Source organism: Heterodontus francisci, chromosome 13, assembly GCF_036365525.1.
Source record: "Heterodontus francisci isolate sHetFra1 chromosome 13, sHetFra1.hap1, whole genome shotgun sequence".
In the NCBI taxonomy this organism is placed as follows: Eukaryota; Metazoa; Chordata; class Chondrichthyes; order Heterodontiformes; family Heterodontidae; genus Heterodontus; species Heterodontus francisci.
In genome coordinates this window covers 67,068,103-67,095,546 of record NC_090383.1, presented here as the reverse complement: position 1 = coordinate 67,095,546, position 27,444 = coordinate 67,068,103, and the positions used below count along the sequence as shown (strand labels likewise).

General features: G+C 40.7%; 1 protein-coding gene across 4 annotated transcripts in view; it reads right to left on the bottom strand.

Moving 5' to 3' along the window:
- The window catches only part of LOC137376413 (proteasome activator complex subunit 4-like), a 227,538-nt gene that overhangs the window by 144,958 nt on the left and 55,136 nt on the right, over positions 1-27,444 (bottom strand). For all 4 annotated transcript variants that reach the window (XM_068044928.1, XM_068044930.1, XM_068044929.1 and 1 more), the window contains 14 exons: positions 27,155-27,218; positions 25,412-25,486; positions 21,660-21,782; positions 18,835-18,927; positions 16,588-16,853; positions 13,808-13,994; positions 12,833-12,922; positions 9,870-9,934; positions 7,607-7,757; positions 6,653-6,751; positions 4,925-4,994; positions 2,801-2,868; positions 2,103-2,318; positions 1,737-1,894 (listed from right to left, as the gene is read on the bottom strand). In XM_068044928.1, coding sequence (XP_067901029.1) covers positions 1,737-1,894; positions 2,103-2,318; positions 2,801-2,868; positions 4,925-4,994; positions 6,653-6,751; positions 7,607-7,757; positions 9,870-9,934; positions 12,833-12,922; positions 13,808-13,994; positions 16,588-16,853; positions 18,835-18,927; positions 21,660-21,782; positions 25,412-25,486; positions 27,155-27,218 — 1,725 coding nt within the window. The remainder of the gene's footprint in view (positions 1-1,736; positions 1,895-2,102; positions 2,319-2,800; positions 2,869-4,924; positions 4,995-6,652; positions 6,752-7,606; positions 7,758-9,869; positions 9,935-12,832; positions 12,923-13,807; positions 13,995-16,587; positions 16,854-18,834; positions 18,928-21,659; positions 21,783-25,411; positions 25,487-27,154; positions 27,219-27,444) is intronic.

Genomic DNA, 27,444 nt, shown 5'->3' with positions numbered 1-27,444 from the left:
AAATCATATTCAAACTGTATACTGCTCTGGTTAGACCACAACTTGCATACAGTGTTCAGTTCTGATCACAGACATAAAAGAAGCATTGGAGACAGTTAAAAAAAAAAACCCACAACTGATAGTAAAACCAAAATGGGAAAAAAAATAAAGTGCAAGCAAAGGCCTTTAAAATTATTTAAATGTATTCATTTTAATAGAACTAATTGATATCTTTGCCAATGCATGTGGGGAGCCAAGACCAAGTGGAGTCTGCAACTGAAGTGGGGCTCGAGGGCAGGGAACATTGGACCAGGGTGTGAAGATGCAGGATTAAAATTGCCCTGCTGGGACAAACAGGATTGAGTATACACACTGCCACCACTGGCTAAAGGGTGCAATTATAGTGCAATAACTTTACACGGAGGTTTATATGTCCACATGTATAGCATAAGAATTTATAATGTAAAAACTGAACACAGAAGTGTGACAAAAACATGCCAACAGGAAGCAATGTTCTGGAGACAGAAAACGTTTTATGTAGATACAAGTTTTTTGAGTATATTTATGTAAAGTTAATCGCAGAGGCAAAGCCATTCTTGGTATCTGAATTTTGTTGGGTAGATTTTGCAGTCAACAGCGAAGCAACGGCAGTCACTGCTGACCTCGACGAAAGCGAAGCACAAAGATCTAGCGATCTCTGTGCCGTAGACCTCCCCTCTTTCGACAGCAGTTTAAATCTGCTGTGAAATCAAGGGGATCTCCAGGCATCCAACAGCAGTGAATCAGCAGCCAAACATATTGAAATATTCTCATCAATATCAAAACAGCAAGTTAAAGCATCCCTTTACTTTTAACTTTCAGACAGTGCAATAATAATGATTATTTTAGCTTTTATCTTAATCCAAAGATAAACAAACTTTTAAAAAACTAAAATGTAGAATTTTTATCATAATGAAGAAATTTGACATTCCACAAATATAAAAATAGCTTCAGGGCCAGTGAGGGTGTTTAATTATGAAGTTAGTACACTGTTAAAATCCCAGTGACACCTCCTTCAACAAGATATAACTTTTACAAGGGTTTTTACAGCGAGACTAATAGTGAAAGTTTTTGTCAATTCACTGCTTAGAGATTGCACTTGGGGGACTACAACAGCACAACCTCTGAAGGAGTATACAACCAACAGCAACTTCTGGATTTCCATGTTATTCTCCACATGTGCAGACTCCTGAAGTTGCTGTCAGTTTCAATGGAGTAATAATGAACAATGACAGTTTCCCTGTCAGTGCTACTGCAAAATCCAGGCTTTCATATATGTGTGTTGAAATGATCAGCCCAAAAGTACTGAAATTCCCTGCAATTACAGCAATCTAAAGGTTACTTTTATCCATATTACAACATCTTTACTCCAGTCTTATGCTGAAAATGGTGAACCTTCGCAGGACAGATCAAATTTCAGTTTGCATTCAAGACAAAGGAGTATTTCCTTCAGGTTACTCAAACGCACAATTCCAATAAAAAAACTAATTAGAATCATTAGACCTTAATGAGCAGACCAGCTGGTTCAAGTGATTTAAATGCTAACTGCAAAAATGTATCTTGTACATATTAAATTGCCAGGATTACAAGAATAACTGATAAAAAAGAATCCTATAAATTAACCATCAATTTTTCCATTATTTTACAACAACCACCTCATCTTTTCCCCATTCCCTAGTTACTCCCAAAGATTCTTTATCATTAATGTAATAACAAACCTTGACATTTCTAGTTCTCCATTAGCACATTGCTGGAGTCTGGACAGTTCTGGCTGAAGGAAGTTATCCAACAAATAGTATGCAAAATTTATCTCTTCTGCAGAAGCCACATGCCACTGAATTCCTAGTTTCCAAACATCTCCTGGTCTTCCCCAATCCTACAAACATATTTTGGGGAAAGGGGAAGAGTGGTAAAAATACATATTATTTAAATACAATGACTTGGCAAAAACAAATTGATCAAGAATTTGCATTTATATAACACCTTTAATATAGGAAAAATGTCCAGTGATATTTTGTAGAGGCATAATCAAAAAAAATCAGATTAATATGTCTTCATCATATCCATTAATAAATAATGTATACCTTAATGGGAAAGTATTCTGTGAAAGCTTTATCAAAACCACCTGGCACGCTGCAGTACTCTGTTGGATAGATTAGTGTAGTTGAACGAAGGAGGTGATGTAACAGGTTTCCAGCCAGAATGTATCCCTGCTTACACTTCAAGTGCAGAGTTCGTTGTAGAATCTTTACAAGTTGATCCTTGTATGGCAACAGCTTATCACCATCTACACGTGTTATCTGAAAAAAATTTAACTATTAGTATTAAGTTATGCAAATTTGGAATGAGTATTTGCATAATTTTTCAGACTGTTTTTTTTAAACTGAAAAACATTTAGCTAATTTTTGTGCTGTTGACTTTACGTCGTCTTCCATTTTGGTTTCCAAGTTAACAAGATATCAGGTCTTGATATCTTCCTGACATGATACAACTTCTGGTGATACCAAACTATTATACATAACAGAAATCCATCTTTAGTACCTACATTTTCTGAACCAAACATTACAAATGAGAGACTATAAAAGAAAAATCCCCCCCAAACAAATCAACAGTGGACTCAGAAACAGATCAAACCAATGTAGAGAAAGCCAAAGCAGACAAAATATATTTTAAAATGCTGCATCGTGGGTGTACAAGGGGACAACCACCATATTCTAATGGGTCAATTTCAAGTTTTTCACCTGTGTCGGTCATGGTTCATTTTGATATTTCTTGTGTTTACCTCTGATAACAGCTGGAGATTCCAAAGCAGTTCCTTATCTAACTCCTGTTCCTGTAACACATCATCATCTACAAAGAATGAAAAATATGTCTGATACATCTTGATATTTTACATTGTTCTTTCCAAACATGCAGATTTACAGTCAAACAAAATTAAGATTGACACAGATGAGGAAGGCTATGCAACCTAACTTAGCTTATCCTTCCAGAAGGATCCTGTAATTTCCCCATCGGGTCATCCAACTTTTCTTATATTATTCTGGGTTTTTTAGCTGCCTCGATTGCTCTTCGAGGAAGGTTCAGTTCCTTTCCTTGTTCTCATTTCCGAAAGGTAACACTTCAAACCACAGTTCTCATTATTGACATACCTGCATGTGACTACCTATCTGTCTACCCTGCTTGCCTATCAATGCCCTCTTAGTCTTTCATAGTTCTTGTCCCAGTTTACCATACCCCTAATGGATGTCAGAGAATTTCTAGATTATCCTTTCACTCCCAAGTTCAGATTTTGGTTAAATAGCAACAGCCCTACCACAGACCCCAACAGAATACCACTCACCAGTCTGAGAAACCTGCATTTACCTCCACTTTTTGCTTTCTACCCTCAAATTCTGTCATATTTTCCTCAACTCCACGGGCCAAGCTAGATATTTTTGCGATAAACCTCTCGCTGACACCTTGTCAAATGCTTTTTGAAATCCATGTAACTACATCATCTAAATTTCTTTTACCTATCCTTTCTGAAAGTTCTTCCCAGAATTTTGATGTTGGTTAAGCAGAATCCTCCATTTAAAAATCCATGTTGATAGCAATACATCAATACTCAAGGCAATATCATATCTACATATAAACATGGCTTAGTACCACATTTCTCTATTCTGAAATCCACTGCTGTAATACAGGTTCACCACTACAGCTTCCAAGCTGGTGATGCTGCCTACTGTTATTTGGGAACATGACTTCGCAGATCAGGCTGTTGAAGCAGCTTCATACATGCACATTAGATGTTGCATATGTGTCCAACGGACATGCACACAGCTGATTCTGTTATCACCTGCTTATTAGACTGCCAACAAGATGTTTCACTGAGTGCTTAAGCACCTGATAATGTGCTCAAAAAGTGGCCAAAAGATTGATCGGGTCGCCTAGATAATGTAATGAGCAGGTTAATCTTTAATGATCTCAAAAACTGGTCTTTCAAGTAAATTTTCAGTCAAGCAGCCTCCAGTTTTGGACAATGAAGGTCCATCCTTAGAATGGGCAAATTGCTGACAGCCAATAAAAATCCAAAAGTATATAGGAAATGAGGTTTAAGTAGTCTGAAAGTTTGGTCAATGGATGCCCTTCCACAATTGAAGTCCTTTGTAGTTGCAAGACTCATCAATTTCAGCACCCGTCATTTAAACCTAAAGGGGTAGATATGTATTTGTACTGTTCATCACACTATAGTTTGTACCAATTTGAAAGACCCCAGTATCAATGGAAAAAGACAAGTCTAAACATCAAAAAAAAGTTCTAGGAAAACTAATATATATTCTGAAATTAACATAAAAATAAATTAAAACACAAATAAGAATGGGAAGTAAAAGGAAAGGCAACACAAGCAGCAACTGTTCACTTTAAATTTTAGTATACAGTTAGCATTACAAAAATGACACTGTGCCCAAAATAGAAATGCCTTAATAAATACAATTTAAGGATTTGTTCTGGCATCACAGTGTGAACTGAAATCTCAAGAAAATGGCCATACCAGTAAGACTGGAATTCCCTGGAGTCACCAGGGTTGTAACACTTAATATATTCATTTACTATTGGAATAATGATGGTCAATGCAATGGAACTGAGTGCATGAATTACCATCGACAATGGCATATACCTGCACATATCCAAATTGCCCCTACCCTGAGGGAACTTGAAGCATTTACAGAATTGAACACATTGAATTTTGGGTCAAACTGAAACACAACTTGCACTGTAAACTTGTACAGCAATCTTTATTCTGCTCCATTCTTCTTAATGCAAATTTGTTTTGAGCAACTTTTGAACACTCCAAACCAAATGCTTAATTTCACTATTACTACATGTGATTAGTGCCATCAACTTATATTAAAACTACATTGCTTACTGATGGTTAGTTGAGCTATTACATTGCAGCAGTGTGGTACAAATCGCTTCAGAGCAGTTGCTGGACGACACTAGAAACAAAATAAGGAAACAAATGTTAAATTCAGAGAATATCAAAACATATGCGTTTTTACTTTGTAAAGTGCAACTAATAGCAAATATGCAGTGCTTCTCTAGCAGCTGCATTTGCAAATACAAATGATTCAACCTTGTTCCAATAGTGGCAGACCATTTTGCAAACTTCCACAACTCTTTCAAAAATAAAAGTTCATGGACTGGATACCACAGTTATAGCAACTGGAAGAACAGCTTTCAGCAACTATTACTCAAATTATTCCAGCTTTCCAAAAAAAAAAAATCTGCCTGAGCATTCAACCAATTACCAAAAGCCCTGGAGTTATTCAAGATCAAGCAGCCGCTGCAATCATGTACAAATTGTCTGATTTTTGGAGAAGTGGGCCATGAAGCACTCTAACAAAGAAAGCCCAGGATATAACAGCAACCTTGAACCAGGACAGCACAGACACAACAGGAAAAGGAGCGGGGCCAGTGGCTGAGCTGGATAATCAGAGGTGAATCCTGGATAACCAAGCAGATCTGGGGCTGGGGACAGTGGGAGGAGTAGGGGGGTCGCAGTTAGGAGAAAGAAAAAGCCATTTGCAAAATTTAACTTCAGAGTAATCTAGGTAATGGATTTAAAACACAAACAAGGCAGGATGATTAATTCAAAATTTAGTTGCAATAATAGATTTGGGAGCCCAATATTAGCTTGTGGCTATGAATACTGAAGCTTTCCAAGGCCTTTTTAAAAAAAAAAGTTATCTATTTTAGCTTCTGACTTAAATAATTCTTTGTTTTGAATAGATCCTTGTAAGATTGGAAAAATTCACTCCCCACCTCCCCTTGCAGCAGACGCTCGGTCTTCAATCATTATGTTCTATGATGACAATTCATAAACTGGTGCTTAGGCAAACTTTTATGCACCCCACCTCGGAACGGGCTGGGAGGTAGGCGAGGTGGGTGCCTTGCCCATCACCTACCCGCCCCCGCTGGTATTTTACCAGCAATGGGTGAGGTGGGCCGCCCACCCTTAGACCAATTGATGCCCTTAATTAATGGCCACAAGGGCTCTTCCCACCGCTGATGGGCACTTCACCACCTGGGGAGGCTGCCCAGTTAAACCTGGTGGATCCTTGCGGGCTGGAGGGGGGCCCTCCTGATCGGACCCCACGGAGGGCCCCCCCAAGAGCACGGCCATCCGAGCTGTAACACCCCCACGCCCTCGAGATCGACTCCCCCTTCCCCCCGCTGGTGCCTGCTGATAGGCCGAACCGGCCTCCACTGCCAGCTGGGTCCAGGGACTGCTGCAATCCCAGCAGTGGCCACCGGTCTCAGTCGCACTGCTGGAACTGAAGAGCTGCCAGGCTTTTGATTGGCTAGCAGCTCTTGAGGCGGGCCATCTCACCTCAAAGGGGTGGAAGCCACAGCTGCAGGCAGTTAATTGCCTGAGGACTGTAAAATATGGTTGTGGCTTCCAGGGGTGGCAGAGGCGGGCTCATCCCCAGCTTTCCAGTCGGTGGGCAGGGCCACCGCCTCCTCATAAAATCCCGGCCATGGTGTTTTTTTTTTTAAAGAATGTTGCAATGAATGAACATGACCACAATTTTAAAAATGGTTAAATCGGATTTGCAGTTGTGTATCTATTACAACAATTCTATAAGTTTCAAACCTTAGAAGCTGCCCGGCACATGTCTGCCACCATCCTGCCAGCAACACGGGTCTCAAAAATATTGGTTGTAGCAAAGTTAAACACCTTTTCCAAAGCAACCTAAAATTAGAATGGATAAACAGATTACAACATATTACGCAGTTATTTGTTTCACGAAAGCAAGTTCTCCTTTTTAGTTATCTGCTTCTTCCCTCCCTCCCCAGAAACACACCATTAAAAAAAAACTATTTGTTACATTTCAGCCATTCTTACTGAATGGTACACAAGATGCTCAGTCACAGAGCATTACACACTGGAATATACAAACATTTAACAGTTAATCAAAATTAATGGTCAATAGCATTCAGGACATTTAGAAAACCTCCAAATTAATGTCACATGGGCCAAGAAAACAGGACATTTACATGAGACCAATGACCTCCTGAATTATTTTCCGCCGTGCGCAGCCTGTTCATTTCAGTGCAAGGTACCGTGAATTTGTTTTTGCAGAGCTGCTTACAGGAAACTTTACGAGACCAGCTACAAATACTCAAACGAGTTCATCCGCTTTTTTGTTAATTACAAAGCACATTCAGGTGGCAATTAAAATTTGCTGAAATGCAACAACCTCCAGATCTCAACCAGAAGAGCCATTTTATTCAGGCCGTGAGGGCACCAACTCATTACAATGTCTACAGTGTTATAAATATGCAAAGAACTTCATATTTTTCAAACACATGGAACTAACTTGTATTTCTGCAAGAAACCTGAATCTATACTGCAACTGTTAGGTATTGCAGTCAAATAATATTGCAACTAGATATTTAGTTGTTGCTTCTGGGATAAATTCCGACTTTCATGTCAGCAGGAAAAACAGCTCCAGGTAAAAGCAAAAAAATTCAGAAATCATATTGCAATCTTTCCTTCTAGTAAATTTACAGATAACCAACTAGATACAGAGAATAATCCATATACCAAAAAAATCTCTTTGGAGCATTGTGTGAGAATGGTACTGAAAGTTGAAGAGAGTCCCAGTTCCACCAAGCTTTCCACATGAGTCATCTTCTCAGTTTCTGTCTCTTCTCTCGTTTGTTCCAGTGTGCTAATTTCAATCAGAGCAAAACACCTAAAACCCAGACAAACCACAATGTAAATACACTGAAGTATACAGATATTCAATTCTCTCTCTACGTTTAAGAAAGTTACTCCTTTCCTTAGTCTCTCCAGTAGAAAAAAAGTTAAACCAGAGCTAAATTGAATAGGACTTTTATATAGGCGAGATGGAAACCTTTATTGCAAGGAGATTGGAGTACAAGAATGAGGATGTCTTGCTACAATTATATAGGACTTTGCTGAGACCACATCAGGAGTACTATGCGCAGTTTTGGTCTCGTATCTAAGGAAGTATAAACTTGCCTGGAGGCAGTACAGCGAAGTTTCACTAGATTGATCCCTGGGATGAGAGGGTTGTCCTATGTTGAGAGGCTGAGTAAATTGGGCCTATACTCTCTGGAGTTTAGAAGAATGAGCAGACACTCACTGAGACTAGGCGAGGGTTTGAGTGAGGAGCTACATGCTTGTAATCATTTTACTCTGCACAATAAATGTGAAACTGAGTAAATATAGGCTCCAGCACTTTCCTTCCATAACAAGCTTTCTGGAGTTTAACACAGTAATCTCAATTTTAAAAAGATATCAATGATATATAGTTGTGATGTTCAGGCTCAGATAATCTGATTGTCATGAAGACATGATCTTTTGAATGAGGATTTTTAATTCATCAGTTGGAAACCTACATTAAACTTAAAAAGTAAAGCTGGAATATTACATTCAACTTTTACAAAGACTTTGTCACAGCTAAAAATGGCCGCTACCATTTGCTTTTGAACACCTTTCACATTACAAGGCATCAAAGTGGAGACGCATGTCTGATTAACCTTTACCCAAAACAATGGCTTGTCCTATTGATTTAACTACATGAGCTTGCTTTCATTAACAAGACATTCAAAGCCATCCTGAGACATGAACATTGAAAGGAAGAAGCTCTCCAGGGGTAAACATGGAACAATGAAGCAGGAGAGACTGGATTAACGAAACTTGAATCTCATTAGAAGGCCTCAGAGAATACACTGAGACAGTCACGTGACTATCTTTCCATCTCTATGAAAGCTGGGAGTTTCCCTTGGACAAGACAGACAAGTTCCAGAGAGTCTCAATCTGTGCATAAGCCAGAAGGGGTGTCTCCCTCTCCCTCTCTCTCCAGAAGACCTTGTGTGGAGCATGCGAAGCCTGGCTGCCAGCTGCAAGCTAAAGGAAGGAAACCCTCTGTTCAACTGTCTCCAAGAACAGCCATCAACCCAGAACTTCAGGACCACAAACTCAACTGGATGACCACTAAAGTTACCAGACACCACAGACTGTATATTCCTTTTTATTGATCCAAACTCTATGCCAACTACTATTCTTCTCCATTCTGTAATCTATTGATGTGTGAGATTCTCATGTGAGTGAGTGAGAGAAAGTGCAGTGTAATTTTATTATTTTATTTGGATTGGCTTTTTAATTAAGTACAATAAACTCACCGCTTTCTTGTTTAAACTCAAGAAACCCTGTCCGATTGGTTCTTTTACCATCACAACAAAGGTAAAAGGTAAAACACTCACTGCAGTGGTAAGCACATCCACTGTTTAAAATATAAAACCTGCTGCGGTCAAACAAGAGGAAGGACAAGAGAGCAGCTTTGCAACCCCTCCTCACCTGATCATAACACTCACCAACTGACCTCACAGGTGAAGAATGGCCGTCTGGAAAGATGTTCACAGAATTGCACCCAAGCATGAATTTAGGGAGAAGGGCCACTTTGGATACAAACCTAATACTTACAAGAGTGGAGACAGTAGAACTTAGACTCTACCCCACTTTATTAGTCTCCCAAAGCAAAAATTCACATCTAAAAATCTCCATAATTCAATACTGTTCCACTGTTTCCTTGAGATTAATGTCCCTGGTGCCAGAAACAGGAACAAATGTACTCCTCCATGGATTACTTGACTATCTATGTTGACACTATGAAGTCAATCTCATTCTTAAACAGATATTTATCAGCTTTTTTTAAAGGAGTTAATAAACATGGCATACCATTTTTTCCTGTAAATATGATTAAAAATAATTTCTTTAGCAGCCATAATCTATGAACCTATTATAATGATCAGTCAATAAATGTACCCTTAAAACATACCTGTCCATAAACAGAAGAACAAAATCTTCAAATTCTGCTGTGGCTGAGCAAAGTTCCCTCTCTACCTAAAACAGAAAAGGACACCCATGTTATTTCAGTTAAAAACACGATCAAGAGTCAAAAGATTTGGAGCTGGATTTTACCAACTCCCCAATGTCTGGGTTCGCGGCGGGTGCGGGGGCCAGAAAATGCCTCCAGGAGAGGGCTGCCACGTACCCCGACGCCGGGAAAGCTCGGCCAGATATTAGCGGCGGCGCGAGGCCTCGTGGCAGCCCTCTTCCAGAGGCATTTTCCTGCTGCCACTCGGCAGCAGGACCCAATTTGAATATTTAAATAAATTAAAATGATTAATTTAATTAAGCTCACACAGTCACTGATGTGCCGCTGCAATCTTCGGCCAGGTGGCCGTTTTTTCCTCTCGCCACCGAGATTTTAAAATCCAGCCCTTTATGTGCACAGTTCAGTGAGAATTACGATTTTAATGTGGATGAAAGTTAAGTTTTTTCCCTCTCAATCTTATTTTCCACCCATTCTCCTCACATGAAGGGGTTGATTCTTGCTGGGTTACAGTTTCATAGGAGCAGAGCACACAGGTATCCCAGCAAAGAGGGATTCCAGTGCGAATGCTAGGAGTCAGTCAGCTATTTGACTACAAAAGACATTGCAGCCAAACCCAATCCTGTCTTCACCTGACATATGCATTCACACACACACAACCACCAACAACTCCCTACACCAACTTTTTCCTCTGCCTTGAGCCAAGACCCCTTCTCACTGCTGCTCCGAATTAACCAACTTTTGGTTCCTCCAATCATGCAGTAAAAAGCAGAGTTCCAGTTATTGTTTTTAAGTTGCTTAAAGGTTTTCATTATACTTTATTGTAGAAACAAAGATAGAACTTGTATTTATGTAATGCCTTTCACATCCTGAGGACTTTCCAAAGCACTTATCAACCAATGAAATAAGTAGTTAATATTGTAATGTGAGCAAATTAAATAGCCAATTCACTGACAGCAATGGAGACAAAGGACCAGATAATCTGTTTCAGCAATGATTGAAGGATAAATGTTGACCAGGACCAAAAAACAATTTAAAGCTTTTTCCTAGTTGTGTCCAGAAACTAGCTTTTGCAGGGCGGAGGTGAAATATCTTAAATGCACTAAGTGGTTAGAATTCCCAGAACTCTGGGGGAAGACTTTGTAGGGAACACATAGTATAAGCGCTCTCTTGGCATTTCTTCGTGGTCGAAGATTTTGGGAAGGATATAGTCATCAGTTGCAGGCCCGCTGGTGGCTGGTCAGGCCTATCCATGACCGCCAGATTCTACCACTGTGGGTACAAATGAAGGTGTCGTCCCTGCTGGGGGCAATTGGATCTATCCTTCTCCTCCTTTTCTCTTTCATGCTGGTTCTTCGCTCAGTCTCAAAGGTGGCTGTAGCCCTCCTGATGTAGCATCCCCAGGCGTCATGATCTATGGCCTGCGATTCCCACTGGCAATGGTCAATTTGGCACACAGAGGGACTTCTTCAGGGAGTCCTTGAAATGTTTGCATGGGGTCCCTCTGTTCCTTTTACCCATGGTCAGCTCTCCATACAGCACGCTCTTGGGCGACTGTTGTCCTGCCCAATGCAGTTGGCTTTGCAGGAGGATGGCCTCAATGCTGGTGATGTTGGCTGTTTCCAAGACTTCAATGTTTGAGATGTGGTCCTGCCAGCGGATCTTGAGGATGCTGCGGAGGAGGCGCTGATGGAAGCGCTCCAGAAGTCGTGCATGACGGCGGTATAGGACCCATGACATGGCGCCATACAGAAGGGTGGTGAGGACAATGGCTTTGTATACTTTGAGTTTGGTCTGTGCTCTGAGGCTGTGGCTGCTCCATACACGTGTGTAGAGTCTGCTGTATGTACTGTTTGCTTTTGAGAGCCCATTGTTCACTTCCTTGTCTATGGTGGCATCAAACAAGATGACGCTCCCCAAATCAGTAAATTGCTTGACGTATTCAGCTCGGCTCCCTGGATGACAATGCTTGGTGGTCTATATTCTTCTTGGGGTGCAGGCTGATGCAGGACTCCAGTTTTCTTTAAACTGATTTTTAGTTCGAAGAGTTGTGCTGCCTCACCAAGGCATTTGACACTGCGAGCAGAGTTGGACTTTGGAAAATCCTTGAAAAACCTGGATGCCCATCCAGGTTCCTAGCCATGATGAAGCAGTTTCATGAAAATCAGTACGGACAAGTTAAGCAAAACAGCAACCTCTCAAGTCCCTTCTGTATCTCCAATGGCATGAAGCATGGGTGTATGTCGGCCCCGACCCTATTCATCTTTTGCAGCATGATGCTGCAGCAGGCAACGGAAGACCTTCAGGAGGTAGTTTATGTAAGCTTCCGGACTGAGGGAGGCCTTTTCAACCTCAGGCGTCTTCAGGCTCACATAAAGACACAAGAAAATCTCATCCATGAACTTCTTTTTGCCGATCACTGTGCTCTCCTGGCCCACAGTCAGTCTTATCTGCAAAGCTTTAACAGTCTTCCCCACAAAATTATGGGAAACTCTACTCCAATTTTAAAAACCTTCTCGGAAGGAAAGGATATAAACTGACTGCTTGCATCCCCATTTTCATTCTGCAGCTTTCTTCCTTCCAGCAGGAACCAGCATGAATCAGTCTTTGCCATTTTCAGATGCTGACTGGCCCAGTATTTTCTGTTTCTTTAGCATAAATGTTTGAAAAAGATAAATTTAAAAGGTTGTGGAGAAAGGGACAAAGGACAAGGGAATGGGACTAAGTGGATCTCTCTTTCAAAAAGCCAGTGCAAACATGATGGCCAGCTTGTGCTGTAAAATTCTACAAAATTGCATAAAGTTTATAAGCACTATATTTTTAAAGTCTTCTAGAGTTTTACTGAAAGTTTTAACTTTTTTTTAAAAATAAAAACCCTTTTGCTGACACTTATTAAATGAACTTACTTCAGAGAGATCATTTCTCTCTTGCAAAACAGATGAACAGTCCACCAAAGGCACAAGAGTAGAAAACGTGGCTATAAACTGGAATGTGATCTATGGAAACAAAATATTGTTTTTAAAAAATGCATTAAGTTTAATAAAAAAGCTAATTTACACAAAAAATACAACTTATCAATATGCATTGACATATTTCTTGAAAAGCAAAGGTGAAAAAAATTAATACAGCTATGATGTCCACAAACCACTACCCTTAGATTGCGTGTTTTTTTTCCCCTTCTGCCGTTTTGGAGAACACAGCTGCACAAATATGACAACCACTAATACCCATAAATAATAAGATAATGATTTTCTCACCTGTATTGGTACAGTCACCTCAATATTATTTCTTCACATTTGGAACTGGAATTCAAACCCCAACCACATTTTACAGCGCACTTAATTCAATTTCTTTACAAACAACTTGTACTTATACAGCGTCTTTAACATAATAAAACATCCCAAGGCGTTTCAAAGGGGCATTATAAAACAAAATGTGGCACTGAGCTACATAAGATGATATTAGGGCAGGTGACCAAAAGCCTAGTCAATGAGGTAGGTTTTAAGGAGTGTCTTAAAGGAGGTAAACGAGTTAGAGGGGAATTCCAGAGCTTAGGGCCTAGGGAGCTGAAGGCACAGCCACGAATGGTGGAGCAATTAAAATCAGGGATGTGCAAGGTCGGAATTAGAGGAGTGCAGATATCCCGGAAGTTGGAGGACTGGAGGAGATCACAGAGAAAGGGAGGGGGCCAAGCCACAAAGGGATGTGAAAACAAGGATAAGAATTTTTAAATCGGAGTGTTGTTTAACCGGGAGCCAGCGTAGGTCAGCAAGCACAGGGGTGATGGGTGAACAGCATTTGGTGTGAGTAAAAGTTAATAAAAACATCTTTGAAAATGTTTGATTTCATTCCACATATCTAAGAATATAGTACTAATATACCATGCACTTGCTGAAATCATTTGGGTCCACGCCAGGTAGTGCTCTTATTAATAGAGGTAGCATGTGAGTTGGGCCTTCAGGGAACCATTTCCCTCCAGAGACCAGACTGCGAGCAACTCCTATCACACAGCTTAGGGTCGCTGTAAGTTGGTGAGGTTCTGTCAAAGTCTGTAATGCAGGATATGTTCTAAAGATCAAAAAATAAACAGAGCAGAGGTTATATTTAAAAGTTGGCTATCAAAAATGTCAAACTAAATTTTATGTGACTGTATCTAATACAAAGAAAAAAATGATTTATTGCAACAAAATATGTCAAATTATGTCAGATTCTACCCTCTGTCACTCTTTCCATTAAGCTTTAAGGAAGCTTTCCAGGAAACTGAGAGTGGCCCAAAGTCCTGTAGGCCTCCGTCAATACTGGCCTGCAAGTAGTCAACGTAATTGTCTAAAGGCAGCGTTAAAAGTTTCAGTCTTGCTTTAGATATTCTCCTAGTACAGTCACTCCTGTAACAAAGCCTCTTAAATTTGGTGTGCCATTCTGCCTAATATTTATACAATAACATAACCCAACATACAGCACGGTTTTGTGAAGGGTAGGTCGTGCCTCACAAACCTTATTGAGTTTTTCGAGAAGGTGACCAAACAGGTGGATGTGGTGTATATGGATTTCAGTAAGGCGTTTGATAAGGTTTCCCACGGTAGGCTATTGCAGAAAATACGGAAGTACGGGGTTGAAGGTGATTTAGAGCTTTGGATCAGAAATTGGCTAGCTGAAAGAAGACAGAGGGTGGTGGTTGATGGCAAATGTTCATCCTGGAGTTTAGTTACTAGTGGTGTACCGCAAGGATCTGTTTTGGGACCACTGCTGTTTGTCATTTTTATAAATGACCTGGAAGAGGGTGTAGAAGGGTGGGTTAGTAAATTTGCGGATGACACTAAGGTCGGTGGAGTTGTGGATAGTGCCGAAGGATGTTGTAGGTTACAGAGGGACATAGGTAGGCTGCAGAGCTGGGCTGAGAGATGGCAAATGGAGTTTAATGCGGAAAAGTGCGAGGTGATTCACTTTGGAAGGAGTAACAGGAATGCAGAGTACTGGGCTAATGGGAAGATTCTTGGTAGTGTAGATGAACAGAGAGATCTTGGTGTCCAGGTACATAAATCCCTGAAGGTTGCTACCCAGGTTAATAGGGCTGTTAAGAAGGCATATGGTGTGTTAGCTTTTATTAGTAGGGGGATCGAGTTTCGGAGCCACGAGGTCATGATGCAGCTGTACAAAACTCTGGTGAGACCGCACCTGCAGTATTGCGTGCAGTTCTGGTCACCGCATTATAGGAAGGATGTGGAAGCTATGGAAAGGGTGCAGAGGAGATTTACTAGGATGTTGCCTGGTATGGAGGGAAGGTCTTACGAGGAAAGGCTGAGGGACTTGAGGTTGTTTTCGTTGGAGAGAAGGAGGAGGAGAGGTGACTTAATAGAGACATATAAGATAATCAGAGGGTTAGATAGGGTGTATAGTGAGAGTCTTTTTCCTCGGATGGTGATGGCAAACACGAGGGGACATAGCTTTAAGTTGAGGGGTGATAGATATAGGACAGATGTCAGAGGTAGTTTCTTTACTCAGAGAGTAGTAGGGGCGTGGAACGCCCTGCCTGCAGCAGTAGTAGACTCGCCAACTTTAAGGGCATTTAAGTGGTCATTGGATAGACATATGGATGAAAATGGAATAGTGTAGGTCAGATTGTTTCACAGATCGGCGCAACATCGAGGGCCGAAGGGCCTGTACTGCGCTGTAATATTCTAATTCTAAAAAATTCTAATAACAATAGTACACCCTCATCATCTGAATGGAATAATCATGTCTTTCATGTACGTCGCCATGTGCAACTTTCCACTGTTTGAAGGCGCATAATACAACGATTGCTAAATTGAGGTCAGGTACAAATTTTTAAATTGCTTTAGTTCAATGCAAGTGAACATACAGTAACAATTACAATCAGTCCTACTGAATTCAATCAGTACAATGGTGTCTTGGTGTAAAAATGCAAAATAATTAATATGCCACACTTTCCAGTGGGTTACCTTTCTTGACTTCAACAAAATGAATTACAAATATCCTCTTGCATTCTAACCTGAACTTGGCGAAAGCTTGTCCCACATCTGTCTGCTGTTAAAACTGCCAGTTAAAATTTGTCTCTGTTTTTATCTCCATGTTCACAACCAGAAAGGAGGACTTATGCCAAACAACAGCAGCCAAACGTCTGGGACAAATGACCTCCTAAAATAATGGTTCATCTGAGACAGGCAACAAGTTGCTCAGTGATTTCAGTCTTTGGAGAAAAAACTTCAATGTCCAGCCTATGAGCATTTTAAAAACCTGTGTGAATACCCTTTCAATAACTCATTTTCAAATTGTTTCAGTGAAAACAAATCCTGAAACATGCTGAGCAGCAAGGGGCAATAGACTAATTTCTTGTTTTCCTTCCTTGCAGTAAAAATACATTGCGGGTTCTTTACATCCAGCTAATGTTGAGAACTCATTGCATAGAGAGATTACAAAGCACAACCCTGTTTTATACCATGGTTCTTGAAAAAATTTCTTTTAACAATTTTTAAAATTAATTCTATTTAAGATATATTCAAAGCAGACTTAAGCCAATAGAAACCATTGTTTTCAAAAGCCACTAACAATAGCACCAAGTTACTGATTTCCACATATGTTATGTGAGCAATGAAGTCAATTGTTGTTATCATAAAACAGAAAGGCCTAATTTAAGACTTACTTTTCAAGTACTGGTGGGATAACAAGCTCTGGGCGCATCAGAGCAAGGTTTTGAAGGGCCTGGGCAGCCTCCAGACTCCCCGTCTTACTGAACATAGCAAGCAGTACAGGCTGTTTGATGCTTTCAACAAAATCAGTAATGTCCTGGTCAGTCAGTTTGTGACTGTCTGGTATGATGTTTAGCCAGGTTGCCTTTTTGTACCGTTCTCTGTGCAGTCTTCTCACAACGCTAGCAGGCAACCGTTGTAATAATTTCATCAGTTTCATCTGTTGTTTTAAAAAAAAGTCAATTCCTGATCCATTAATTGAGGGAAAGAAAAGAGGAATGCAAATGCAAGTGAATGATGATGAATGATGACAAAACAGTTCTAATTAAAAATATACCCAAGCCAGTCAAATGCATCTCCTGGTAGGTTATCCAAAAAGTTAAACTAACATCCAGAGATAACACAGCCTGCAGCTAGATCCACTTTTTATGTGCAAAGGGATAAGCTCTGGAATGCATTAAGTAGCTACCAAACTCAAGTCAATCAAAATACATGATACGGAATTATATGAACACACAAGTATTAAAAGGGTATAAGGGAAAAATGGGGTAATTAAGGTGGAATGATAACTCTGAGCTTGCACTAATACAGGTGCAATGGGCTAAATGACTTCTTCTGTGCTGAAACCCCTATGACTTTATCTATGACCCTGGTATCCAAAGCTAAACATCTGATATATTTATTATGTATAATTTCCAACCTGGGATTTAATTGCAAACAAAAACATGAAGAACATTGGCAATGTTAAAAATATGGAGAAAAAAATCCAAGTATCAGGGAATGCTAAAACACGAGTGGCAGTGTCCTAAGGGCATCTAAACCATGGTTTTCAAACTGTGCAATGTGTGGAAACCCCCTGCAAAGTCTGATACACTCCAAAGGGTTCCCTATCCTAAATTCTGAAAGGCAGTATTAACTAGGCAAAGGGAAAGTACATCGAACAACATCTAGTTAACAAATACAGAAATATAAGAATCTTCGGAACCGTGTGAAATTTCATTGCACAACCCCCAAAAGTCCCAATGTTAAAAAAACTGGGATCTTAATAGTGGGGGGGGGGGGGGGGGGGGAAAGAGAGAAAAAAAAAGGGCAACCATTTAAGCAGCTATCGTCTTTCTAATTGGATGAAAGCTAATCGTTAGCAATTACAGACTATTTCTTTTTAAAGTATTAATTCATTTAGTTAATATTCTTTTTAATGATTAGATTACATCCCAAATTTTACAACCAGAAAGGTTTAACTTTAAGAGCTGAACGATGCTCTGAATAATTTATCCAGAGATATGACAAATCCTGGTTACGTGCAGAGCATTTATTTCCATTTTGTATACTAATAAAATCTGCAATAAATGAGAACTGAGTTGTGAAAAATATTATGCAAACATCCAAATCTCTCTGCTATGCTCCCAGTGCTTTGCAATCTATGACATTCAATACCAAGTATTTCCAGCTATGATGCAACATTGTCATATAGGTCACTTAAACCTGAAAAATTCATTGCAGCAATCAAGTTATTTCCTGGTAGAGAAGTGCATACATAACATAGAGAAGTTATTGCTGCTTACTGCTAATGCAGACCTGTAAAGCTAGACAGAAATTAACTTCAAACAATAACTTGAAAAATCCAAATCAAGACTTAGAATTTTCTCTACTCCACCTACAAGTTACTGGTGTTTAAAAAGAGAAAGTATTAGGTCTTGGGGTAGAAATTCACCTCGGGCCATATCAGATCGGCAGATTATATACCGCGCATCATTTCCAATTCCATTGCAGTCAACAAAATTAAATATCTGGCGCTGGATATAATGGGCAGCCAATCTGATACTGCTTGTTTTGTGCCACCGCCAGAGACAAACTTCTACCCCCTAGAGTTTTAATTATTCTGCTTCGCCCTGATTTAAGTGTTGAGTAATATTTAGGTGGACATGGTCATTGATGCTTCAAACTACTTATTTTGGTTACATAAAAACATAACGGTCATTGAGTTATTTTACTGTTCAGAGTTCAGTTACGGTACTCGAGATATTACAACATACCCATTGAGTCATGAAACAGTTTGCACATTTAATACCAACTGGCTAGCACAGGAAGCCAAGAACATCCATTCAAATAAGTAAGCAACTGAACAGATAACATTCTGCCTCTCATGATTGCATTCCCATTTATTTTCACAGATGGTAATAAAAATCAGAAGTACCTACCAACCATCTCCCATTATTAGAAGGATGGTAGAACGATGCGATACTGTTAAAAAATCCACTCAGATGCTTCTGTGCTAGTTTACTGGGCCCACCCTATCAAATTAAAAGATGTAATAGTTGTTATTCAATTTGAACTACACTGTGATGTCCAAAGTACACCACAATAAGTGTATTTTACACTGTGAAAATTCAAAGTGGAAGTCATATGCAGAAAGGTATTTCTCACAATATTAACAGTTTGTTTGCTCCACCCTTCAAATTTGCTTTACTAAACCGAACAGGCAAATTCACAATGGAAAATTATTTAAAATTCTAATGCTATAACAGATTGCGAGGAAGTTTCAAGGCAGTTACACATTCAATGGAATATGAACTCATAAATGATGATGTTTGTTGGATTTGCCTAATCTCTCCTTGACCGTTGAAACTTTCATCCATGCCTTACAAACATTTGAAAATGACAGACAGGAAAATATCAGCTGATCCATCAAGCTTATCCCATATTGTCATGGTGTAACTGAAGATCTACAACTCCCTGCTCCCAGGACAAGTGGTGAAGAAGGCATATGGAATGCTTTCCTTTATTGGCTGAAGTATAGAATACAAAAGCAGAGATGTAATGCTGGAATGGTATAAAACGCTGGTTAGGCCACAGCTGGAGTATTGCGTACAATTCTGCTCACCACATTACAGGAAGGACATAATTGCTCTGGAGAGAGTACAGAGGAGATTTACAAGAATGTTGACAGGGTTTGGAAACTGCAGCTATGATGAAAGACTGGATCAGCTAGGGTTGTTTTCCTTAGAACAGAGGAGGCGGAGGTTGATTTAATTGAGGTGTACAAAATTATGAGGGGCTTAGATAGAGTAGACAGATAGGACCTGTTTCCCCTAGTGGAGAGGTCAATTACCAGGGGGCACAGATTTAAGGTGATTGGTAGAAGGATTAGGACATGAGGAAAAACTTTTTCACCCAGAGGGTGGTGGGTGTCTGGAATCCACTGCCCGGATCGGTGGTGGAGGCAGAAACCCTCAACTCATTCAAAAGGTACCCGCACCTGCACCTGAAGTGCACGGTATTGGACCAGGTGCGAGAAAGTGGGATTAAGTTGGGCAGCTAGTTTTTTCAGCTGGCGCAGAATGGCCTCTTTCGGTGCCGTAACATTTCTATGGTTCTAAGCCAATGATCGGGCCAAGAGTAGGCCACTCAGCCCCTCTCGTCTCTTTCACCATTCAATTAGATCACGATTGATCCGTATCACAACTTCATTTACCTGCTTTCAATCCATATCCATCGATACCACTGAGAAAGAGCTTGCATTTATATAGTGCCTTCCACTTCCTCAGCACATCCCAAAAGCACTTTGCAGCCGATTAAGAACTTTTAAAATGTAGGGAATCACGGCAACCAATTTGCGCACTGCAAGACCCCCAAAACAGCAGTGAGTTCAACTGTCAGATAATCTGCTTTAGTGATGTTGGTTAAAGGTTAAACATTGGTCAGGACACCAGGGAGAATTCCTCTGCTTTTCTTCTTTTACAAGCATCCGAGAGGGAAGACAGGACGTTGATTTAATATCTCATCCAAAAGGTGTCTCCTTCGACATTCCGGCATCACCTGAAGATCTCAGTCTTGAAACTTTCAATTGACCCAGAATCCACAGCCTTTTGGGGGTAAGAATTCCAGATTTCTACTACCCCTCCAGTGAAAATGTGCTACATAATTTCGTTTCTAAATGGCCTATCTCTAATTACAAGATTGTATTGTTCTTGTTCTGGATTTCCCCACCAGAGGAAATAACTTTTCAGCATCTATTGTCAATTTCTTTTATAATTTTAAACCTCTCAATTAGCTCACTCTCAACCTTCTAAATTCAAGAGAACACAAGCCACATTTACGCAATCAGTCCTCATGACCTTTAAACCCAGGTTCATTTGTGAATCTACACTGTACATACTCCAAAGCTAATAATTCCTGAAGTTGTAGTGTCTAAGACTCGGCACTAATTCTTGTCCTGCTTTCTGAAGATTTTTTTCTATGTAAGAGACACTATGTAGATGCTAGTTGCTGCATCAGAAATAATCTGTCTTTACCACTAAAGACCATTCTAACCCAAGCTTGCTGCTAAGAGCAGTAAGATAATGGATGCTACAATCCTGTAAAAAATAAATTTGGCCCCGTTGGTATATTGTGTAACTTCAATTATTGCACTATATTAGCACCTCACTTACCTTTGTTCTTCTCAAAAGTTTTATTAGTCAATAAACCTGGACAAGTAGTTTGAGCCTGCCTGAAGTAATCTCCAACATGTTATTTTGGAATTTTCTGAAGTAATGGGAGATCATTTACTGAAGATTAAGTGTTAATTGTTCTATCTAGGCTTTGGTACCTTGTATACAGCAAAGAGTGAGAGACTTGCTCTCTTTAAGAAAAGAGTCATTTGTCTGTTTGCACAGCTTAGAATCTTGGAAATCAACATTCTCAATTAACTCCCACCATTTCAGAGGAATTCTTGTAACAAAATCAATGGGTAAGTGCTGCTGAAAAAACTTATTGAATGGAGTACAATGGAGCAGAACAGTCTAATAGAATAAGTTCTGAATAATGAACACGTCCTTCCTTCAATTCACAAATGCATTCTCCTTAACTCATACTACCGCAGCATGTCAAGATTGAGCAATCATACTGAGAAATTAAATAAGATTTGTATACAACAAAATTTCTTCACAAGAATGAATTTAGATAAAACTCTGTTCTAGCGTTTATCAATAAAATGTGTAGACACTCCCCATGAATTGCATAAGATCCATAATTAAATACCTACCAGCATAGAAGTGATCCAAACCACCACATGGCCAATTTCATAAGCACTTGATAAATATTTGGAAATTAAAACTTGGCCACTTCCTACTGGAAGATTTAAGCTTCTCAGAAATCTGGTAAAAATCTGTAAAATGTAAAGTATTCACGAAGCAATGTTACATTAAACACAACTTTGTTAATTATTATTGTTAGATAACAATTATAAACAAAATGTAGGATTAAAATTTTTCTTGATAGTTCAGTGATCCAAGCATCTAAGGAACAAAAGGACCAAAGTGGCAATCTGTGTGTGGAGCCGAAAGACACAGGTGAGGTTTTAAATGATTACTTTTCATCTGTGTTCACTATGGAGAAGGATGATGTAGGTGTAGAAATCAGGGAGGGGGATTGTGATATACTTGAACATATTAGCATTGAAAGGGAGGAAATATTAGCTGTTTTAGCGGGCTTGAAAGTGGATAAGTCCCCAGGCCCAGATGAGATATATCCCAGACTGCTTTGTGAGGCAAGGGAGAAGATAGCAGGGGCTCTGACACAAATTTTCAAATCCTCTCTGGTCACCGGAGAGGTGCCAGAGGACTGGAGAACAGCGAATGTGGTACCATTATTCAAGAAGGGTAGCAGGTAATTACAGCCGGTGAGTCTAACATCTTCTTTGGCCTCCTTATCTCGAGAGACAATGGATAAGCGTCTGGAAGTGGTCAGTGGTTTGTGAAGCAGCGCCTGGAGTGGCTATAAAGGCCAATTCTAGAGTGACAGGTTCTTCCGCAGGTGCTGCAGAGAAATTTGTTTGTCGGGGCTGTTACACAGTTGGCTCCCCCCTTGCGCCTCTGTCTTTTTTCCTGCCAACTGCTAAGTCTCTTCGACTCGCCACACTGTAGCCCCGCCTTTATGGCTGTCCGCCATCTCTGGCAAACGCTGGCAACTGACTCCCACGACTTGTGATCAATGTCCACAGGATTTCATGTCGCGTTTGCAGACGTCTTTAAAGCGGAGACATGGACGGCCGGTGGGTCTGATACCAGTGGCGAGCTCGCTGTACAATGTATCTTTGGGGATCCTGCCATCTTCCATGCGGCTCACATGGCCAAGCCATCTCAAGCGCCGCTGACTCAGTAGTGTGTATAAGCTGGGAATGTTGGCCGCCTCGAGGACTTCTGTGTTGGAGATACGGTCCTGCCACCTGATGCCAAGTATTCTCCGGAGGCAGCGAAGATGGAATGAATTGAGATGTCGCTCTTGGCTGACATACGTTGTCCAGGCCTCGCTGCCATACAGCAAGGTACTGAGGACACAGGCTTGATACACTCGGACTTTTGTGTTCCGTGTCAGTGCGCCATTTTCCCACACTCTCTTGGCCAGTCTGGACATAGCAGTGGAAGCCTTTCCCATGCGCTTGTTGATTTCTGCAGCTAGAGACAGGTTACTGGTGATAGTTGAGTCTAGGTAGGTGAACTCTTGAACCAGTTCCAGAGCGTGGTCGCCTATATTGATGGATGGAGCATTTCTGACGTCCTGTCCCATGATGTTTGTTTTCTTCAGGCTGATGGTTAGGCCAAATTCATTGCACGCAGCCGCAAACCTGTCGATGAGACTCTGCAGGCACTCTTCAGTGTGAGATGTTAAAGCAGCATCGTCAGCAAAGAGGAGTTCCCTGATGAGGACTTTCCGTACTTTGGACTTCGCTCTTAGACGGGCAAGGTTGAACAACCTGCCACTTGATCTTGTGTGGAGGAACATTCCTTCTTCAGAGGACTTGAACGCATGTGAAAGCAGTAGGGAGAAGAAAATCCCAAAAAGTGTGGGTGCGAGAACACAGCCCTGTTTCAAGCCACTCAGGATAGGAAAGGGGTCTGATGAGGAGCCACCATGTTGAATTGTGCCTTTCATATTGTCATGGAATGAGGTGATGATACTTAGTAGCTTTGGTGGGCATCCAATCTTTTCTAGTAGTCTGAAGAGACCACGTCTGCTGACGAGGTCAAAGGCTTTGGTGAGTCTAGCATCAGTGGTAGGGAAACTATTGGAAAAAGATTCTGAGGGACAGGATTAATCTCTACTTGGAGAGGCAGGGATTAATCAGGGATAGTCAGCATGGCTTTGTCAGGGGGAGATGGTGTCGAACTAACTTGATTGAATTTTTCAAGGCGGTGATTAGATTTGTAGATGAGGGTAAAGCAGTTGATGTAGTCTACATGGACTTCAGTAAGGCTTTTGATAAGGTCCCGCATGGGAGATTGGTTAAGAAGGTAAGAGCCCATGTGATCCAGGGCAATTTGGCAAACTGGATCCAAAATTGGCTTAGTGGCAGGAGGCAGAGGGTGATAGTCGAGGGTTGTTTTTGCAATTGGAAGCCTATGACCAGTGGTGTACCACAGGGATCGGTGCTGGGCCCCTTGCTGTTTGTAGTGTACATTAATGATTTAGACATAAATATAGGAGCCAGTGATCGCCAGAGCTGGCGGGCAGCACAAAGGCAGGGCTACAGTGTGGCGAGTCGATGACTTAGCAGTTTGCAGGAAAAAAAGACACAAGCGCAAGGAGAGCCAACTGTGTAACAGCCCCGACAACCACCTTTATCTGCAGCACCTGTGGAAGGGGCTGTCACTATAGCCACTCCAGGCGCTGCTTCACAAACCACCGACCACCTCCAGGCGCATACCCATTGTCTGACAAGACAAGGAAGCAGCAGCGGAAGCCGAAGCGGCAGCAGCAGGAGGAAGAGGAGGAGGTGGTATGATCAGCAAGTTCGCAGATGACACAAAAATTGGTGGTGTCGTAAATAGTGAGGAGAAAGCCTTAGATTACAGGACAATATAGATGGGCTGGTAAGGTGGGTGGAGCAGTGGCAAATGGAATTTAATCCTGAGAAGTGTGCAGTGATGCATTTTGGGAGGACTAACAAGGCAAGGGAATATACAATGGATGGTAGGACCCTAGGAAGTACAGAGGGTCAGAGGGACCTTCGGTGTACTTGTCCATAGATCACTGAAGGCAGTAGCACAGGTATATAAGGTGGTTAGGAAGGCATATGCGATACTTGCCTTTATTAGCCAAGGTTTAGAATATAAGAGCAGGGAGGTTATGATTGAGCTGTATAAAATGCTAGTTAGGCCACAGCTGGATTACTGTGTACAGTTCTGGGAACCACACTACAGGAAGGATGTGATTGCACTAGAGAGGGTGCAGAGGAAATTCACCAGGATGTTGTCTGGGCTGGAGCATTTCAGCTATGAAGAGAGACTGAAAAGGCTAGGGTTATTTTCCTTAGAGCAGAGAAGGCGGAGGATGAACCTGATTGAGCTATACAAAATTATGAGGGGCATTTATAGGTTAGATAGGAAGAAACTTTTTCCTTTAGCGGAAGGGTCAATAACCAGGGGGCATAGAGTTAAGGTAAGGGGCAGGAGGTTTAGAGGGGATTTGAGGAAATGTTTTTTTTCCACTCAGAGGGTGGTTGGAATCTGGAGCGCACTGCAAAGAGGTGGTAGAGGCAGGAACTCTCACATTTAAGAAGTAGTTAGATGAGCACTTGAAACGCCATAGCATACAAAGCTATGGGAAATGGGATTGGAATAGTTAGGTGCTTGAGGGCCGGCACAGACACGATGGGCCGAAGGGCCTGTTTCTGGCTGTATGACTCTATGACTATTATTGATGCAAAAACGTTTCAACACAAATCACTACTTTCAATCACTCAAGACTGTCAAGTTACAAAAAACTACTACATATGAAAATAACAATGCAATTTACCTTTGGAATGTATTCATCCCAATCTATATACCCAATGTTATCCATAGCCAAACGCGCGAACAGATTGACCAAATTCTGTCAACAACAGAAAATAATTCTTTAAGTTCCAATGCATTAACCTTATTAATAAACATATCTCAATAGAAGCCTCCTTAATAGTGGAAAAATCACTAAATATTGGAAACCATACAAGAATTACTGCATTCAGGAGCCCTACTTTGGTACTTTTAGACAATTTAAGCAAAAGAAAAAGACACTCAATTCTCAAAATAAGTACAGCTTTTTGTTAAAACATTCATTGCACAGGATGATCCCAAACATGTTAATTCTTCCCACTAACGTTCTCTACTAAATGGTTTCATAAACTAAAATGCATCTGTACAATTTAAATCTTTAACAGTGAAAAACTGCTTATTAAGAATAATTTGTATACCACGTGCTTTAATGTGTTACAATTTGCATTTATATAGCACCATTAGTGTAGAGAAATGTCCCAAGGCACTTCACAGAGGCATAATAAAAATAATGGACAAGATAAAGGACAAGATATTAGAAGGGGTAAACATAAGTGACTTCAGAAGATGGATTTTAAAGTGTCTTAAAGGAGACAGAGGGGCACAACAAGAGAATTTCAAAGCATGGGGCTGAGGCAGCTAATGGTGTGGCCAATTGGAGAAATGCAATTTTTTTTAAAAAAGAGAGTTATAAGGCTGGAGAAGGTTACAGTGCTAGGGAGAAGCGAAGCCATGGAGGGATTTGAACACAATTTTGAGAATTTTACATTTTGAGGCTTTCGAGAACCAGGAACCATGAGGTCAGCAAGGTGGCATGAACACCTTCGTGCTAGGATACAGGCAATAAAGTTTTAGATGAGCTGAAGCTTAAGGAGAGTGGAGGGTGGGAGGTCATCCAGGCAAGCACTGGAATAGTCAGGTTTGCAGGTGACCAAGTTATGGATAAGCTTTTCAGCAGCAGGTGGGGTGAGGCAGAGGTGCACGGAGGTTGAAAGTAGTCAGTCTTCGTGATGGAAAGGACACAAGATTAATAAAAACAGAAAATACTGAAAATACTCAGCAGGTCTGGCAGCATCTGTGGAGAGAGAAACACAGTTAACATTTCAGGATGATGGCCATTCATAAAGTCATCAACCTGAAATGTTAACTCTTTCTCTCAGAGCTAGAACTGGGCAGTGTCAGTATACATGTAGAAGCTGATCAACGTCTACAGATGATATCTTCAATGCGTGCTCACTATTAGCCATGTCAGCTGTGACTCAGTTGGTAGTACTTTCGCCTCCGAGTCAGAAGTTGTGGGTTCAAGTTCCTCTGCAGAAGTTCAGTGCAAAAATCAAGACTGACACTCCAGTGCAGTACTGAGGGATTGCTGCATCTTTGGAGGTGCCACCTTTCAGATGAGATGTTAAACAGAGGCCCTGTCTGTCCTTTCAGGTGGACACAAAAGATCCCATGGCATGATTTTGAAGAGCAGAGGAGCTATCCACAGTGTCCTGGCCAATATTTATTCCTCAATGAACATCACTAAAACAGATTATCTGGTTATTATCGCATTGCTGTTTGTGGGAGTTTACTGTGTACAAATTGGCTGCCACAATTCCTACATTACAGAGTTACTACACATCAAGAGTACTTCATTAGCTATAAGGTGTTTTGGGATGTCCTGTGGTCATGAAAGGCAGTATATAAATGCAACTTTTTTTATTAATCCATGGAATGATTGGCTTACCCCTTCCCACTGTGGGAGGTTCTGAACTGTGACATAAAGGCCCATAAATTCATCAAACCAAAGCCTGCAGGAAATCAAAAACAAAGGTAATTCAAAATGCGTTAATGAAAACATATCAGCAATTTCATCATTAATAAACAAAAGAATCACCGCCTTCGTGAGGGCATTGGAGAGAGTACAGAAAAGATTCATGAGAATGGTTCCAGGGATGAGGAACTTCAGTTATGAAGATAGATTGGAGAAGTTAGGACAGTTTTCCGTTATGGAGATAGATTGGAGAAGTTCGGACA